Source organism: Nelusetta ayraudi, unplaced genomic scaffold, assembly GCF_046127955.1.
Source record: "Nelusetta ayraudi isolate G7.1 ecotype Tasmania unplaced genomic scaffold, CSIRO-AGI_Nayr_v1 ptg000007l, whole genome shotgun sequence".
In the NCBI taxonomy this organism is placed as follows: Eukaryota; Metazoa; Chordata; class Actinopteri; order Tetraodontiformes; family Monacanthidae; genus Nelusetta; species Nelusetta ayraudi.
In genome coordinates, this window is record NW_027466057.1 from 1,563,293 (window position 1) to 1,578,617 (window position 15,325).

The window sequence follows — 15,325 nt, forward strand, 5'->3', positions numbered from 1 at the left end:
AAATGGGAACAATATGGCTCCTTTAGGTTCTAACTCCACCCTTCCTTGCCTTTGTCTAGATCTGACTAAAATCATGGTCATAAAAAGATAAAGATAAAAGATAAGGCAATTCACGGCACAGTCTTACAATTAAACAAAAAGCTAAATTCTAAACTGGCTGAACAGGGAGCACAGACTGTTCCAGTTCAGCCAGCAGAGAGAACCAAACAAATAAAAAAACGAAAATTACGACTTGCATTTATGATTCTGGCACTGGAGTCAAGGTCTCGTTTCAGCTCCTTCACAGTCGCGTGTGATGTGCGTCTCGCGCTGTCGCCACTCCCCCTCAGGTAGCCAGGTAACGCTGCCAACCTCGGCTTAATTACAAACAGGAATTTGAAACATTTGGAAAAGAAAGATTGCAAATTACTTTATCTTTAGCGTGACGGGAAGAGCGATCTTAAACAATGCTTGCCAAGCTTGATGAAGTGCCTTGTGCCTGGGCAAAGTAGCACTTTGGAAAATTGTAGATTATAATGTCTCATTGGGGGGGGGGGAAAGGAGAAGAGGCCCAAACTAGCACCATGTTGTACAATCTTTAATTATAACCGCGTTGAGAGATGACTGTCACATGTGCTATATAGACGCCTCTTATAGAAACTTTGTCAAAACCCTCAATCACATGACTCATCTTTTTTGAGGGGTCGAGAAAAAATAAGGAGCCCCGACGGCGTCAACTGTATGTATAGACGTTAGAAGAACATGGGAACCATAAATGGACCCATGTTTGGCGGAACCGTACACAACATTTATGGCTCAGCGCGCGTTTCCAAGAACATGTGATTATTTGGGTGTATGCGTTTCCTATGTGGCCGCACTCAAATTGAGAAATTACAGTTCGACCATCTCAAAGTAAGCGACGAAAGTGGAGGCTGAGGGTGGATAATAAAGGAGGATCAGGGCTGATTGAGGAAATACAACATCACGACAGAACGTAGCAGTAATTGTAGGAACAGGTTGTGCGACCTTTGATGTGTTTGCAAGTGAGGGGACCAAAAATAACAGCGGACCACAAAGGGGCAAGGCCCCGGCTCTGCACAGAGTGGCAGGAGAGTGGAAACGCTCACCTACTCAAGGTGCTGCGGAGCAACAGTAAAAACTGCCCTCTGCTGGCTATATGTCAGTACTGCGCACAGAGCTCGTCACATTGGGCTGCTTTCAGCGTGCGGTGGAGAAACAAGGCCAAATGCCTTTTCCAGTGGCCTCCTAATATAGTTTTATTAGCTGTTTTCATGGTTAAGCGCTTGCAGAAATACTCGCTTCAGAAAAGGAGGCCGATAAAGGCTGCTTTCTTTACGATTCGCAGTAAACAAATGGCCGAAAAACATTCTTGACGTTGCCTTGTCATTATAAAATGGAAAATGCAATCAAAGGAACAGCTACAATTTGCTGCAAGTCTTTCTGGACATCCTTAGTCCCAACTATTTCCCATGTTTACTAGCTTATCAAAGCAGGGCCAGATGTGCCCAGACGGTCAGGAAAAGGTGAGGCTGGGTCTCCAGCGGTCGGCGGGACCAGATGTATATTTGCAGATGAGTCTGCTGCCGCGCATCCTCAATGCGGGCTTTGTGGAGCTTCACAGGTGCCGCTGCAAAACCTGCTTGGGGGTTTTTAATATAGGCATTTGGACTATTTTCAGAGGTTGCTATACTTACACAAGGGGTCCTTTAAACATTTGCAACTATAAGCATATCACTAGGTTTCTTTAAGGTGTTTTTCTTTTCTTTTTTTTAAACCCTTCCTGTTCCTTAAATACCTTAATATGAAAGTTGGAAGTTGCCACATTTCCCTAAATCTTTACCTCTACATTCATATATTAACTTGTTGGGGTTTTTTTTATACTTAATACTTTTTAGAACAGACTTATTTTGTAGTTCCAAAGATGACTTGAATAAGTGATAATCATGTGTCTGGATACTCAAGACATGGAGGCACGCTGATGTGACATGCCAGTTTTGGGCTGATCTGTTGGCTAATTACAGCCTAGCGCTGGGAGGGAGGTACTTACATGGTGGGGGCCTCTTTTTTTTTTTGTAATGATGCGAGGGCCAGATATGGTATAAATACCCACATCATTGTACTGGAGAGCAGCATATCCTCACTTGTGCTCCTACCCTCAAGGATATACAGCAGCCCCAGGAGATCGCTGGTGCTGAAGAGACTGACTTTCCTCCCTTCGGATGCTGGTACGTGCACTGCCTCTCACCCCCCTCCACGAGCTCTGTCCCTGGGGAAGCGCTGGCAGGATCTCCGGGGCCTTAGACTTGCTCAGGGCTCAAGTCTAAGGCAAGAGGGAGATTCTGACTGGCTTGCAGCTTCTCTGGATGATGTTCAGAAAGCTCTGGAGTAGCACAAGGGCTCCAAATAAATCACTGCTTTCGATCTAGTCTTAGGCAGGGTATCTAACATTTTGGAAGCTCCATGTGGGAGCTAGGAAGCTAGAGAGGAAACTTGTTGAAATTCCGTACCTTGGGAACGGTTTCGCCAAATGCCTTCTTCTTTTCTCCCGCAGGTTGAACCTTGTAAGATGGAATTACGAGTTGCAGCCGTCGTCCTCCTCATGGTGGCAATGTGTGCCGCCCATGGGGAGCGGTATGTGGTGAAGAAGTTGGTGAAGGCCGCCCCTCAGTACCAGCCCTACTCTGTGAAGAGCCAAGGTAAGAAAACACCTCTCCCGGCTCTCTATCTGCACAGTCTCTCTGGTCAGCCAGCGGACTGCAATTGCTGAGTTTCTTCATGCACCAGAGCAACACTTGTGGCAGTTACGCCTCAACTTTGGGTGCCTGAACACATTTGTTGAAGAGAAGCAGCGGTAGCAGTAGCAGCAGTAGTAGCAGCAGCAGTAGCAGCAGCAGTAGTAGCAGCAGCAGTAGCAGCAGCACAAACAGTCCCATCAAAACTAACTGCACTTCCCTCTCAAAAAGTAAACGCCACCTCTCGAGAGGACCTGAAATACGATTGGCTGAAACCACGTGCATGCTTCTCCAATCCAATGCAATCATTTAGATGTGTATATGGGCAGCAATGTCCATACACACAGCAAAAGTCCTGTCTTCAAATTTTAGGTAGGAATGAGTGTAGTCAGATGAAATTAGCCTAATTTATTTTAAAGATGATCTTTAGCATGAGCTTAAGATGTTTGTTTGTTTTTTAAATGTACTTCCAAACTTTTAAACTACTAAAGGTTTTACGTTTCAAATGTTGTAGGTTTGTATAACTGAACATGTAACATTTAAAGGGCTCTATAGATCCATGCATTGCATTTTGACTGTGAGTTTTCCTTTTCCAAGACCAACACCGAGCCCCCCCAAATCCACTGTATTGAGTAAAATGCAGCAAAGCCTTGAGTGTTGACAACGCTGCGGTTAAAAACACAAAGTGTTATTTTTATGGAAATCAAAATAGTGCAGTTTTTTAAAAAAAAATTTATGGAAAAGGTTGGAGTTAGAGCTGTATTTTTAGATTGCAGACAATTACTGTCCAGTCACCCAACAGTGCGGTTGTTTTGGGTGTGCCTGCCTGACACAGAAGTAGAAACATGTGTTTGGTTTTTTTTCAAGCCCTGCCGCAGTTAACCAGGCACTAAGCCTTTTACACTTAAACACATAACCCAACCACATCTAAAAAAAAAAAAAAAAAAAAACATTTTTTAAAAATCCCTCACAGAGATTCTAGAGGAAAGATTCAATGATTTTATATATTATTTAAACCTAAATCTGAACATTTCTCATATCAAGCAACACTTATACTTTAGTGTTGCTTGATATGAGAAACCTCATGAACACAAATAATTTATTAAGTTATTTTGAATTACTTTTTGTTTTGGCAAGGAGTGTAAAGACTCAAGCCTTACAACTTTGGATTGACCCTTAACCAACCAACTTGGTACATCACTTTTTTTTTTTTTTTTTATTTTTTTGCCTGTCCATCCTCATTCAATGCTTTGATGACAGATAAAAACTGCATTATGAGACCAATATTACATTTTTCATTTTCATCAAAATTCTGCCCGAACACCATCAAATTCACGCACAGTTGAACATCAGTGCATCATTTCACTTCTTACTACCTGGCTCTTCCCTGAGTGACTGATAACCAAGACTTTCTAATCTTTTAACCATCATTGCACAGTCTGTAGGTTTATTTAAAGCAACACAGTCATGAAGAAGTGAGAGCCTATGTGACTCTTCAATTCCTTATTTACTTTTATTTATCATTATATCAATATTTATTATTTGATTAGACCTTATTTGATTTGATACATTTTAGGTGCTTTGCAATGACTATGCACCTTTTATGCTCATCAGGGCTGCTGGTCAAAACCAGTGTTTTGAACATTTTCTTGTGTTTCTGGTGTTATTTCTTATTTTTGTTGTTGTTGTTGTTGTTGTGTTGATGTCGGTCACCCTTACTTTTCTCACAGCTGTGCCTGGTGAGCCTGGTCCTCCCGGTGAGCCCGGTGCTGAGGGTCCTGCTGGCCCTCCTGGCCCCCAGGGTGAGCATGGTGTGGGTGAACCTGGACCCCAGGGACCTCCTGGAGCATCTGGCGCCCCTGGCCGTTCTATTGCTGGCAAACCTGGATCCCCAGGTGGACCTGGCAAACCTGGCAACCATGGAGCACCAGGTGAGAGGGGAGACACTGGAGCCCCCGGTGCCCAGGGACCTAGAGGAGCCCCTGGATCCTCTGGAAGCCCCGGACCTGCTGGCCTCTCCGCTACTGGCAAGCCTGGACCCTCTGGTCTCCCTGGAGCAATGGGACCTCGTGGAGAGCCTGGTCTGAAGGGACACCCCGGTATTCCTGGAATGACAGGTGCTAAGGGTGATACAGGTGTGGGTGCTACTGGACCTCAGGGTGAGACAGGACCCGAGGGGCCAATGGGCCCAAGTGGAGCCCCTGGTGTTGGTGGAGTTGGAAAGCCAGGAAAGGCAGGTGCCACTGGTGAGCCAGGAAAGTCAGGTAGCCCAGGTAGAGATGGTGCAACTGGTCCTATGGGACCAATGGGACCCAAGGGACACACTGGTGCCCCAGGTGTAGGCGTTTCAGGTAAACCAGGTGAGAATGGTGCCCCAGGTTTGTCTGGTCCAGTTGGACCTAAAGGTCACCAGGGACCTGCTGGAGCCCCCGGTGCCCCTGGAGTCCCTGGATATGGAAAGCCAGGTGCTAACGGAGAGAAGGGAGAGAGAGGAGCCACAGGTCCTACAGGTGCCACTGGTTCTAAGGGTGAGATGGGTCATACAGGTTATACTGGTGCCACTGGTGCAACTGGCTCCATTGGTCCAGTTGGACCCCAGGGTGCCACAGGTTTCCCTGGTGAGACTGGTGCTACTGGCCCTAAGGGTGACACTGGTCCCGCTGGACCTCAGGGATCTAAGGGAAACAAGGGAGATCAGGGACCACAGGGATTCGCAGGCAAGCAGGGTTATCCAGGTCCAGCTGGCGCTCCTGGTGCCAGAGGAGCCACTGGCGCAACAGGCGAGAAAGGACATGGTGGTGCCCCAGGTACCCCTGGAGCCCCAGGTATTCCAGGCCCTGCTGGACCCAAAGGTCATACTGGCCGTGCTGGTGAGAATGGTGCTAGTGGTGCTGATGGCGCTCCAGGTCCCAGAGGTCCCACTGGATCAATGGGTCCTGCTGGTGCTACTGGTGCTAAGGGACACCCAGGTCTCCCTGGTCCTCCTGGCCCTGCTGGTGTTACTGCTAAGGGTGTCTCCGGACCCATGGGTCCATCTGGTCCCGGTGGTGAGCCCGGTGCTGATGGAGAGCCTGGCCCAGCTGGCCCTCCCGGCCCCCCTGGTCCCCCTGGTGAGGTTATGTTTGAGAAGGGTAAGGGATTTGGTGAGGTCATGGTCAAATCTCCCATGTCTGCTTTCACCGCAGCTCTGACCACTCCCTACCCCGATTCTGGCACCCCCATTAAGTTTGACCACATTGTGTACAATGCTGAGAATCACTATGACGCTGAGTCCGGCATCTTCACCTGCCAGATTCCTGGAGTTTACTATTTCTCCTACAGCATCCATGTTAATGGTGCTCATGCCCTGGTGGCTCTGTACAAGAACGGCCAGCCTGTTATGTTCACTTATGATGAGTACAACAAGGGCTTCCTGGACCAGATGTCCGGCAGCGCTGTGCTGCTGCTCGATGAGCAGGACACAGTCTACGTCCAGATCCCCGACGATGAGGCCAATGGCGTCTTTGCCGCCGAGAACGTGCACTGCTCTTTCTCTGGCTTCCTCATCGCTTCAACGTGATAGGTTGATATAGCAGAAGCCAAAAGCCAACTAAATTTGCAGCCTATTGCTCAAACTTAAGTAAACTCCCTGTTAGCGTTCTCGTCAGCCACACAGACAGGCAGTTCACCCGTCTTTGAGGAATAGTTGCATCTCGACTTGAAACTACAAGAAAAAAAAAATAGGTGCTTAGAAGAAGGAAAACTAATTTATAAAAAACAGGTGATCAGGGATGGGGGAAGCAATTCATTCAGTTACCAGAAAGTTTTGTAGTGGAGACAACATGTGAAATTGAGGCGTCATAACTGTGTTGTGTCCCTGCCTTTTTTCTTTTCCACTCTGTTACCTTTTATACTGACTTCAACTGGTGATTCTTTATTTTGTGTTTGTCTCTTTTTTTTCTTTTTTCTTTTTTTGTACCTGCTTGTTTTGTTTGAGTGATCAATTATCTTATTCGAAGCACACAGATACTTTCTGTGCAACATGTTGTAACTTTTATTCCATGTATGTGACTTAAACATTGTGAATTAGTGACGGTCAAATTGACTGTTATGATGAGTCACCGAAAGTGCTGTCATACAAACACTAACTACCGGCAACATTGTTGTACACCCCCGCCCCCTCAAAAAATGCATTATGTCATGTAAAGCATAATGACCCAAATAAAATGTGTCTAAACGAATTGTCTTTGTTCTCGATGGACTTTTTTCATTTCCTAATTCCACACTGGCAGCTTCCTTGCTGGTGTGCACAAAATAACGTGCATTTACTGGTTGCTAATGCTCTGCTGGCACAGGTCAGTGACAGAGTAATGCAGCAGGTTATGAATCCCAAGACTGCACTTTGGCAGGGACAGAGACCAAAAACGAGGCCAGCTTCAGGCTGGTTTGTGTGAATGCTTTTCCACCAGTCTGGCTTTTTTTTTTTCCCCCTTGCAACATAGCATAAACAAAGAAAGATTACAACCTTTCCTGAAACTTTTCTCCAAACACTGTATCAAAGAGCCGGTGATGCCACAGAAAAAAGTTTCCAAGCTAACATCACAAAACAATGCGAAAAAATAAAAGATAAAAGAAATTACCTCTTTCAAAATACGAATGTTAACTTTACATTCATAAAAAAAAATATCATTGGTGTCTAAAATAATGGGTCGGAAGATCAGAATGCAAGTTGACATGGTATGATCCAATATATAATCTACAACTCTGCATGGTGTAGGCCCACACGAGTGTATATTGCAGCATTCAGCAACTGCAACTCGTTCCAAGGAGATGGCTCTTAGTGTAGACCTGTGCATGAATCCTATTAACTATTAATATTCTTTGGGTGATATAACATTGCAACCTCTTGACCTTTCTAGATGTTATTCATTTTAAAGTTCTGCACGTTCATAAATAACAGAAGAATCCCTTTATCTGCTTACGTGAGCATCAACGTCCGTATATCACGGAAACAATTTCCAATCTAATCAACGGTTTGCATGTTGAATCCTAATCTTCAAATTACGGCAAATGTATAGCTTGAGTTCATGAAAGAAGGCAGTACATCTTTCTGAGAAAATGGAGACAGAGGAGATGAAAGGGAGTGAACATTTTGTCTGAATCACCCTTGCTGCCAAGCAGACTGTGTCTGCTGACATTAAGGGCTTCTGGCTGAGTCGCTTGCAGCTACATAATGACGTGAGAGGATGTTTAAAAACAAGCTAAAATTGCCTGTCAGCACGCAGCTGCACGACCAACGCCACAAGCTGCACCTTCTAATTTCTTAGATTACATAATGTGCCGGTTGAATTCCTGCAATCTGTTGGTTCTCAAAGGCAAAGAACAGAAAGAAGGAGAGGCCGTAGAAGATGAAAGTTATCTGGCTGGAGTATTTACTCACACACGATGTCCTCTGTATTTATGGGGAACCTGGGCTTTTCTCCCTATGTGCCACATTGTGTACACTTCAACATATCGTCTTGGACAACTAGAAAGAGTCACAAAAAACTCTGACTTAAGCAAACGTACTTTCACAGAACTCATCCTTATATAGAAACAGACGGAACGTATGAGGCCGTGCCCACACGATGGCCACCAGCTGCCTCCCTGGCAGCGCAAAGTTTACAAAAGCCACCCTGCTGTGGACGTCTGAATATAGGTGTGATGGAAATAGCATGTGGGATGTGGGATGAGGGACGAGGCACGGGTCCCTCTGCAGCCGTTTGATCTTCCCTGTTAGCAAGACGGCAGCGGCGGCGGTTAGGTAAAAGGGGCCCTGAGTGGCTCGAGGAAGGAGGATGCTGATTGGCTGGAGGCGCTCGGGGATTGCCATTTAAGGGTGAGTGCGATTCAGCGATGGGCTGCGGTTTCCATCCACACTCAAACGCAGACAGAGACGCTTGCCTCTGTAACGCCGCGCTGGAATCAGGAATAATCTATATTTTCTGACTAATCTAGCCTGTGTTTTTCTGAATGCACCCGTACGCCTGCTGCTGTGTGGCCTTTCGGCCAGTCTGGATGAGGCAGATGGGCTATTTCGTGGTTTTAAGCCGCATGAGGTGCAGCAGAGGGGCAGGAAAGGGACGCGAAACCCTCGACAACACGGCCGCAACGATGGACACAGGGATCATAAATAGAAATATTATGTGTAAAACACACCCTTCCTGTGGTGGCCAGGGGATAGAGTACACAGGGTGAGACTGAGTGCAAAGGGAAATGGAGGGTTTGAAATGAGTTGTGGGCTGCAAACTGTTCTTAGAAAGGATCTGCCTGGGTTTTTTACTTGTTTTTCTTTCCTTTTTTTTCCCCGGGGAGTTTGGGGTTTTGTCTCAGAAATTCTGACGCGTCGGCCAGTGCGGCTCTGTGTGACTGTAGAAAACCTCCCAAAAGCTGTAAAAATATTTGCTTCACACACACACACTATCATTTAGGGTGCAAAATACAGCAGCTCCGAACACATCTCGTCTCCAGTTTCATCACGCAAGTATGCTGCGGCGCTTTGCCAGAGCACATCTGAAGGAGATATTGTCTGTTCTAACATTAAATAGTGCATTTATTGAAGCAATTTTTAATTTGAGATAGGAATCCAGGAATTTTATTATTTGAGCCATTGGGTTGTATTTTATTTCTCTGCAGCAGAGCATTGCAACATGTTAAATAAAGAAATCGATCAATGTACCTCCAGGAAACAACATTTAGCAATATGCTAACTTTGAATTTACATTCACTTTGCGCCTCAGTTTCTAAAAAAAAAATATATATTTTGCTTTAGCTCAGTGCAAGTTCTTCCCAGTACATCCACTCAGTTATTGCGCTGAATGAATAAACATACACGCGCCACAATATTCCTGACTCGCGCCTTTCAATCCTCTCATGCACCACTAGAGGGAGCTATTTAGCAAAGGACTGCCGTGATTTATCGCCTCAGACTGGGTTGTTGCAAACGGCCCTTCAAACGTCACCATCTCAGTTTGGCATTTATCAAGGCTAAACCCCCCCCCCCTTTCATTCCGCTGGTGAGACTCGTGTGCGTGTTTCCTGACGCGGTGTTAAAGTGAGGACAGTGTGACATCGAGACTTGCTTAAAACATCTCCCAATTTTATTCAATCTTACAAATGGTGAAAAAACAAGAAAAAAACTTCATTTACAATGGGTCATCTGTTAAAAACTTCAGTCATTTAGGTACATCTCAGTCATAAAACCAGTAATATCAAATTCTATACAACGTGCATTACTACAGAGCTTTGAAATGGTGGAATCTAAACGGGAAGTGACGAGCACCTATCATTTTGACAGTCAACTAAATCTAGCTTATTTTTTTGTTGTTGTTGTTGCTGTTGTTCCAGGAATGGTTGTGTCCACAGGAGAGTCGAGTTTAAGAGTTGTAAACAACTGTGCACTGCAAAAAGACAACATTTAAAGACTTGTTTGTTTTCTTCGGGGCATTCCCTTTAAATATCACAATGTGTCCTGTCGCAGACACAGCTTTAGCTGCTACATCCAATTGCCCAGCACCGAAATACTTTGTTCGAACGTCAGATTCAGCAACGTTGTCAGCACAGTCACGGTTTCATGTAGGAACAAAAAAGAAAAAAAAGAGGGGTGGGGGAAATAAAAAAAAAACAGTCACACTCACATTCGCACTTTCACACTCACCCACGTCACAAATGCAAAGACCGATGAGCAGCGAGGGAGCAGCGAGCTCCCTGTCCGTCACTGCCAAGGACGTTGCAGTCAGTGTGGATGAAATGGTTGCAGAAATGAAGTAAACAAAACACTGACAAAAGAAAAAAAAAATCAAACAAAATCCCTGGTTTTAGACAAGTCCTTGCGTTCCTTCACACAGGCTCCATCCCTTCCTTCATTCCGGTGTTCTCGTTCAGCAGGATTACTCAGCCGGGGCGGCGGCAGGGGCCTCTGGACTGGCTGCCGTCTCGGGCTCAGCAGGCGAGGCCTCGGCTGCTTTCTCCTCTCCAGCTTCTGCCGCAGCGGCTTCTTCTTGGGGCTTGGCCTCCTCCTCGGCTTTCGGCTCCTCGGCCGCGGCCTCCTTCTCTCCCTCGGCGGCAGCCTCAGCGGGTTTGGCCTCCTCGGCGGCGGCCGTTCCCTCCTCTGCGGCAGCGGCCTTGTCCCCCTCGGCCGGCTCCTCGGCGGCCGCCGCTCCCTCCTCGGTCTCCTTCTTGGTCTTCTTGAAGGAGAAGCCGCTGAGCTTGAAGGAGGGCTTCTTGAAGGAGAAGCGCTTCTTCTTCTGCTTGCCGTCTTCGCCGGGGGACGCGGCGCCCTCCTCCGCCTTGGCGGAAGCCTCTCCGTTTGTGGCGGCGGGCTCCTTTTCGCCGTTGGCCTCGGCGCCCTCTACCTTCTCGCCGTTCTCTTTGGGCGCCTCCTCAGTGGGAGTGCTACCATTGGCCTGGATGTCGGCCTTGTTGGCGTCCTCGGCAGCTGGAGAGGCATCTCCATTGGTCTTGGCATGACCGTTCTCCTGAGGATGAGGGAGGCGGGGTGGGGTGGGGGGGAGGGGGGCGTCAAACACGTTAACAGCTACATGGACCCTTACTGGCCTACATTTAAAGATTTGTGTGCAAAAGACTGTCTTTGCATATTCTGATAATGAGTCAAATTGAATCCTCAGTGGCGACCAATGAGAAAATAGAGCTCAAACTGCAGCAACATCTGTTACTAGGAGAATGACGACAGATCTGCTGCTTTCAGCAGTAGGCTGACTGTTAGGCTGTAGTACCGCCCGGACTCGCTAGATGGCGACCGGCGTGAAGCCGGCTGGTCAAAGATGAAGATTTTTGACATTTATCCTTTAATTTCTAGTAATTTTCGTCCAAAATTTTAGTTCCCTTAAGTATATCAAGCCATTGTGGGGATTCGCCGTGTTTTCTGCGTGTAACACGATGTTCTAAGCCCAATTGCAGACTGGGTTAAACAAAAAAAACGTGGCTCCATGTCTAGAACCTGGCAACAAAGGCGTGGTAGCATTTTGAAAATGGCCATGATGCCACCAGTGAGAGCGAACACAATCCCAACAGCTGCACACATGCCATGCAGACGAATGAATGAAGGGGAAAGATACAATTGCTCTAAAAGAAGCGTAATTTAATTTAAATATTGTTGCACAAAATATATTTTTTAAATAAAAAGTTTTTTTTTTTTAAAAAAAGAATAAAAACGGTGTTTGTTAAATTGAACTTTAAAAATGTGCGCAATCAAATCTCGCTTCAAAAGCTGAAACGTGAAATTTAAACCATCAATACTACAATTTATATGTTAAAGAGGAGGGGAAAACTTTAACATTGCACGGTAAAAAAAAAATAAAATAATAATAATAATAATAAAATAAAATAAAAAAAACAAAATTTTTGGTAGTGTACAAATGGAACAAAAGGCTCTCGCCGGGTACATGTGGCCACTTTCCCTGAACGCCGGCGAGCGTGGTGGGGATGCTACTGGGAAACATGGAGCACGCCATTGACGCAACACATTGCCACAGACGAGACAAAACGCCGAACTAAAAAAAAAAAACCCCGCCGAATTCCTCTCCTCACCTGTCCGTTCGCCTTGGCTGCAACAGCGGCGCCTTCCGCCGGCTTCTCCACGGCGGCTTCCTCTTTTCCAGCGTTCTTGGAGATTTGCGCTCCCATGCTCTCTTCTGCTTCTTCTTGCGGGGTTGCAACAAAGGAGCCCAACCGATCAAGTGATTGAACAAAGACCGCAAAGCTTCCTGCCCGAAGAATTCAAGTCTCCCCCTCACCGGAGTCGAGGAAGAGGAGATAGAGGAATTGAGACGAGCGATAAAAACACGGCGAACCCGCAGGAAAATGTGGCCGAGGCGCAGACAAACGTTTCTTCCGATTTTTAATTTTAATTTTTTTTTCCCCCCCTCTCGAAGCCGAGTTTGGAAATGGAGAAATTGGCCCCGCCGCAAATGAGATGCGGAGTACAACGCCCAAGTCCGCTGATGAATGGGCGCCGGGGCTATGACGACACAGCCGGGCCGTCTCCACCAATCACAAGTCCAGGATTCCAACAAGCACGGCTGATGGTGTTGGGGGAGAAATGGGAGGTGTCGTGGAGTTTAGGAGGGAGGGTCGTGGACAATGGAGAGAATCAACAACAACATATAAAATTGCAACTTGGTTTGACGCCAGATTTTTTTTTTTTTTTTTAGGGTGTTTGCATGAAAGGCCGAGACGCTGCTGCTGCTGCTGCTACTGCACAGGACGCTGCACTGCAGTTCGAAAGGGGGAGCACATCTTTAGCACTTAATCAGCCACCTCAGTTCAGCAGCTGCAGGTTTTTTTTTTTAAGGATTGACCTAGAAATGAAACATGAGGAAAATGCAGGTTGATTGACATCCAAAACACCTTGGCAACATTTTCAAGAGCCTGGCAGCTATATACAATACATTGTAGACAGGTGATGTCAAAATCTTATGGAACAAACACACATCAGTGATAAGGTAGGATATTTAGAGTGATTTTAGCATTGGTCTAAAAATTAAACAGTCGAGAGTAGTAGAGTATGAAAATATCTCCTCGGTAGCAAATCTACATTATTTAGGACTATGGTGTTTTTGGGAATGGGCGAAAAGAAAAACAACAGAAATGTAGTCATAATATGTAAATGTTACAAAATAGGTAGAAATTCTTTGGTTAAACAATTATTGAAATTGTGAACATTAAAAAAAGGCCAAACAATCAGCCTATCAGATGATTTAGTTATAGATTGGCATTGCCTCCTGTCTCCTTTTACCCTTTTCTCCTTTTTGAGAAGGACGTCTCAAATATGTTCCACCCGCAGCAAATTATGTTAAGATATTGTATTGAGATCAGTGAACTGATGGTTGCTGTAGGTCCACACTCACTAAAACTATACTTATTGTTTGGAAAAACGTATAATTTCAACTCCGCATTCCTTCTCTTTTGTCACTGTGTGCCTTGCAAGAGTAAGACTGCTGTGAGATCAGCACTTCAAAAATGTCCCATATCTGTATTAATGTAATGCCTGGACAGCTACAAATCATGAGCCGGAGTTCAGCTTCTTGTGTTTACCACAAATCTGTAAAAACAGAAACAAAAGAAAAACACCTATCAACTTTCACTGGGCAGGTCAAAGTTCCATAACAACAGCACGTTTTGAGCTCCACTCAGCTGCTACCGTATCATATCATCACGCAGCCCTCCTGACATATGTCCCGCACCGTAAACAGATCTCCCCCTGTCACTATCTGGCCCCCCTGGTGCCCATGACTTCCCCTCCTCTTGCATAATAGCGTCTTGTCTGCATGCTGCAGCTGTAGCATCCCAGTGACCCAGATATAATGAGAGTTTATGGCCCTCTCCGCTCCAGCAAGCCTGCAGTTCTCCAACTACGCCACCAGCTGCAAGTCTCTCCCTCCTCTCTCTGCCATCGCTGCATGACCCACATCTCCATGGTTACCGCAGCAAAATGGCTTCCCAGAGAGGCTGCACGCGCTCCGAGCACGTCGTCTGCCGAGGCTCCTTGTAGAGAGTGGAGTTTGAAAAACTGGGCATCGTAGACGCCGGTGGTGCGAGGATTAGGGTGACTTCTTTCACCCACCTGCTCGTCACGGTGCTAACTAGGCCACGCTCATTGTTGTGATGTTCTGATTACATGCAAAGCCGTAATTATGACGCCGATCTGCCATGAATATGCAAACCAGGGAGACAAAGGCAGCAGGGGATCAAGTGTTGCTTCTTTTTATTATTAGCAGCACGAGCCAGACGCCCAGACAGTTAAAAAAAAGAAAGAAAATCACTGGTTAGAAAGGCCAAGGCTGTGGCGTGTGTGTGTGAGCGCGCGCGCGCGCGTGCGCATTCATGCTTGCGCAGTCTGTTCTTGTTTCTTTAACTGGAAATTTAAAGGTCCCAAACAGTATATATATTGCATCCTATATGGGACATTTCATTTAGTTGTGTGAACATATTCAGGTCATTTGAGAGTATTGTATTCAAACAACTATATATTTACCTTTAACCACAACTTTCATTTATCATCCTGGGCCAGACTAGAGTGCTGGTTAGGATTCTGTTCTGTTTTTGTTGCTGTTGTCTTTTCCTGAAGAAAAGCGACAGTTTGCCTTCTAATGGGGATCCAAATAAACCTCGACCTCTCGCTCTGCTCTGTCAGTGACTGAGACGTTCATCAGCATGTCCTGACTGTGTCTGGTCAAAACAATAACACAATTCTCTGCGAGCGTAACGGATAACATGATTAGCAAGTAGCTGCATATCTGAGGCCAGCCTCCAGGTGGCAGACTGATGAATACAAGTTCATTCTTACTCTATTTGAAAAAAGAAAATGCACACCAGCTTGCTTCTATTGTGTGTTTGTGTGTGTGTGGGTGTGGGTGTGTGTGTGTGTGTGTGTGCGTGCGTGAAAGTCTAGGCTCCCTAACATTCACTGACCTTTAGTTCTTCTGTTGCTATTGGGAGGCTTAACCAAACCCGTTACTGAATGCATGCTTGCCTCTTAATAAGCTAAAGGGAACATCACACAGGGGTGAGAGGTCATCACTGTGATCCATTATAATAATTCCTAAACTGGTGCA

General features: G+C 45.9%; 2 protein-coding genes across 2 annotated transcripts; one reads left to right on the plus strand and one right to left on the minus strand.

Annotated features, from left to right (window-relative positions):
- Positions 1 to 2,099: 2,099 nt before the first annotated feature.
- col10a1a (collagen, type X, alpha 1a) lies at positions 2,100 to 6,953 on the plus strand. Its single transcript, XM_076017720.1, has 3 exons — positions 2,100 to 2,225; positions 2,552 to 2,696; positions 4,463 to 6,953. Exons 1-3 carry the CDS (start codon positions 2,220 to 2,222, stop codon positions 6,289 to 6,291), a joined length of 1,980 nt encoding a protein of 659 aa, XP_075873835.1. The 5' UTR covers positions 2,100 to 2,219; the 3' UTR covers positions 6,292 to 6,953.
- A 2,875-nt stretch (positions 6,954 to 9,828) lies between these two features.
- On the minus strand, positions 9,829 to 12,910 carry marcksb (myristoylated alanine-rich protein kinase C substrate b). The gene is made up of 2 exons (XM_076017721.1): positions 12,300 to 12,910; positions 9,829 to 11,227 (listed from the first exon to the last, which is right to left on the minus strand). Exons 1-2 carry the CDS (start codon positions 12,393 to 12,395, stop codon positions 10,640 to 10,642), a joined length of 684 nt encoding a protein of 227 aa, XP_075873836.1. The 5' UTR covers positions 12,396 to 12,910; the 3' UTR covers positions 9,829 to 10,639.
- Between the last annotated feature and the right edge of the window lie 2,415 nt (positions 12,911 to 15,325).

Coding starts and splice junctions, on each gene's coding strand:
- marcksb (XM_076017721.1), bottom strand. CDS start 12,395: ATGGGAGCGCAAATCTCCAAGAACGCTGGAAAAGAGGAAGCCGCCGTG. Junction 11,228..12,299: donor CAGCCAAGGCGAACGGACAG/GTGAGGAGAGGA, acceptor CCTCATCCTCAG/GAGAACGGTCATGCCAAGAC.
- col10a1a (XM_076017720.1), top strand. Junction 2,697..4,462: donor CTACTCTGTGAAGAGCCAAG/GTAAGAAAACAC, acceptor CTTTTCTCACAG/CTGTGCCTGGTGAGCCTGGT.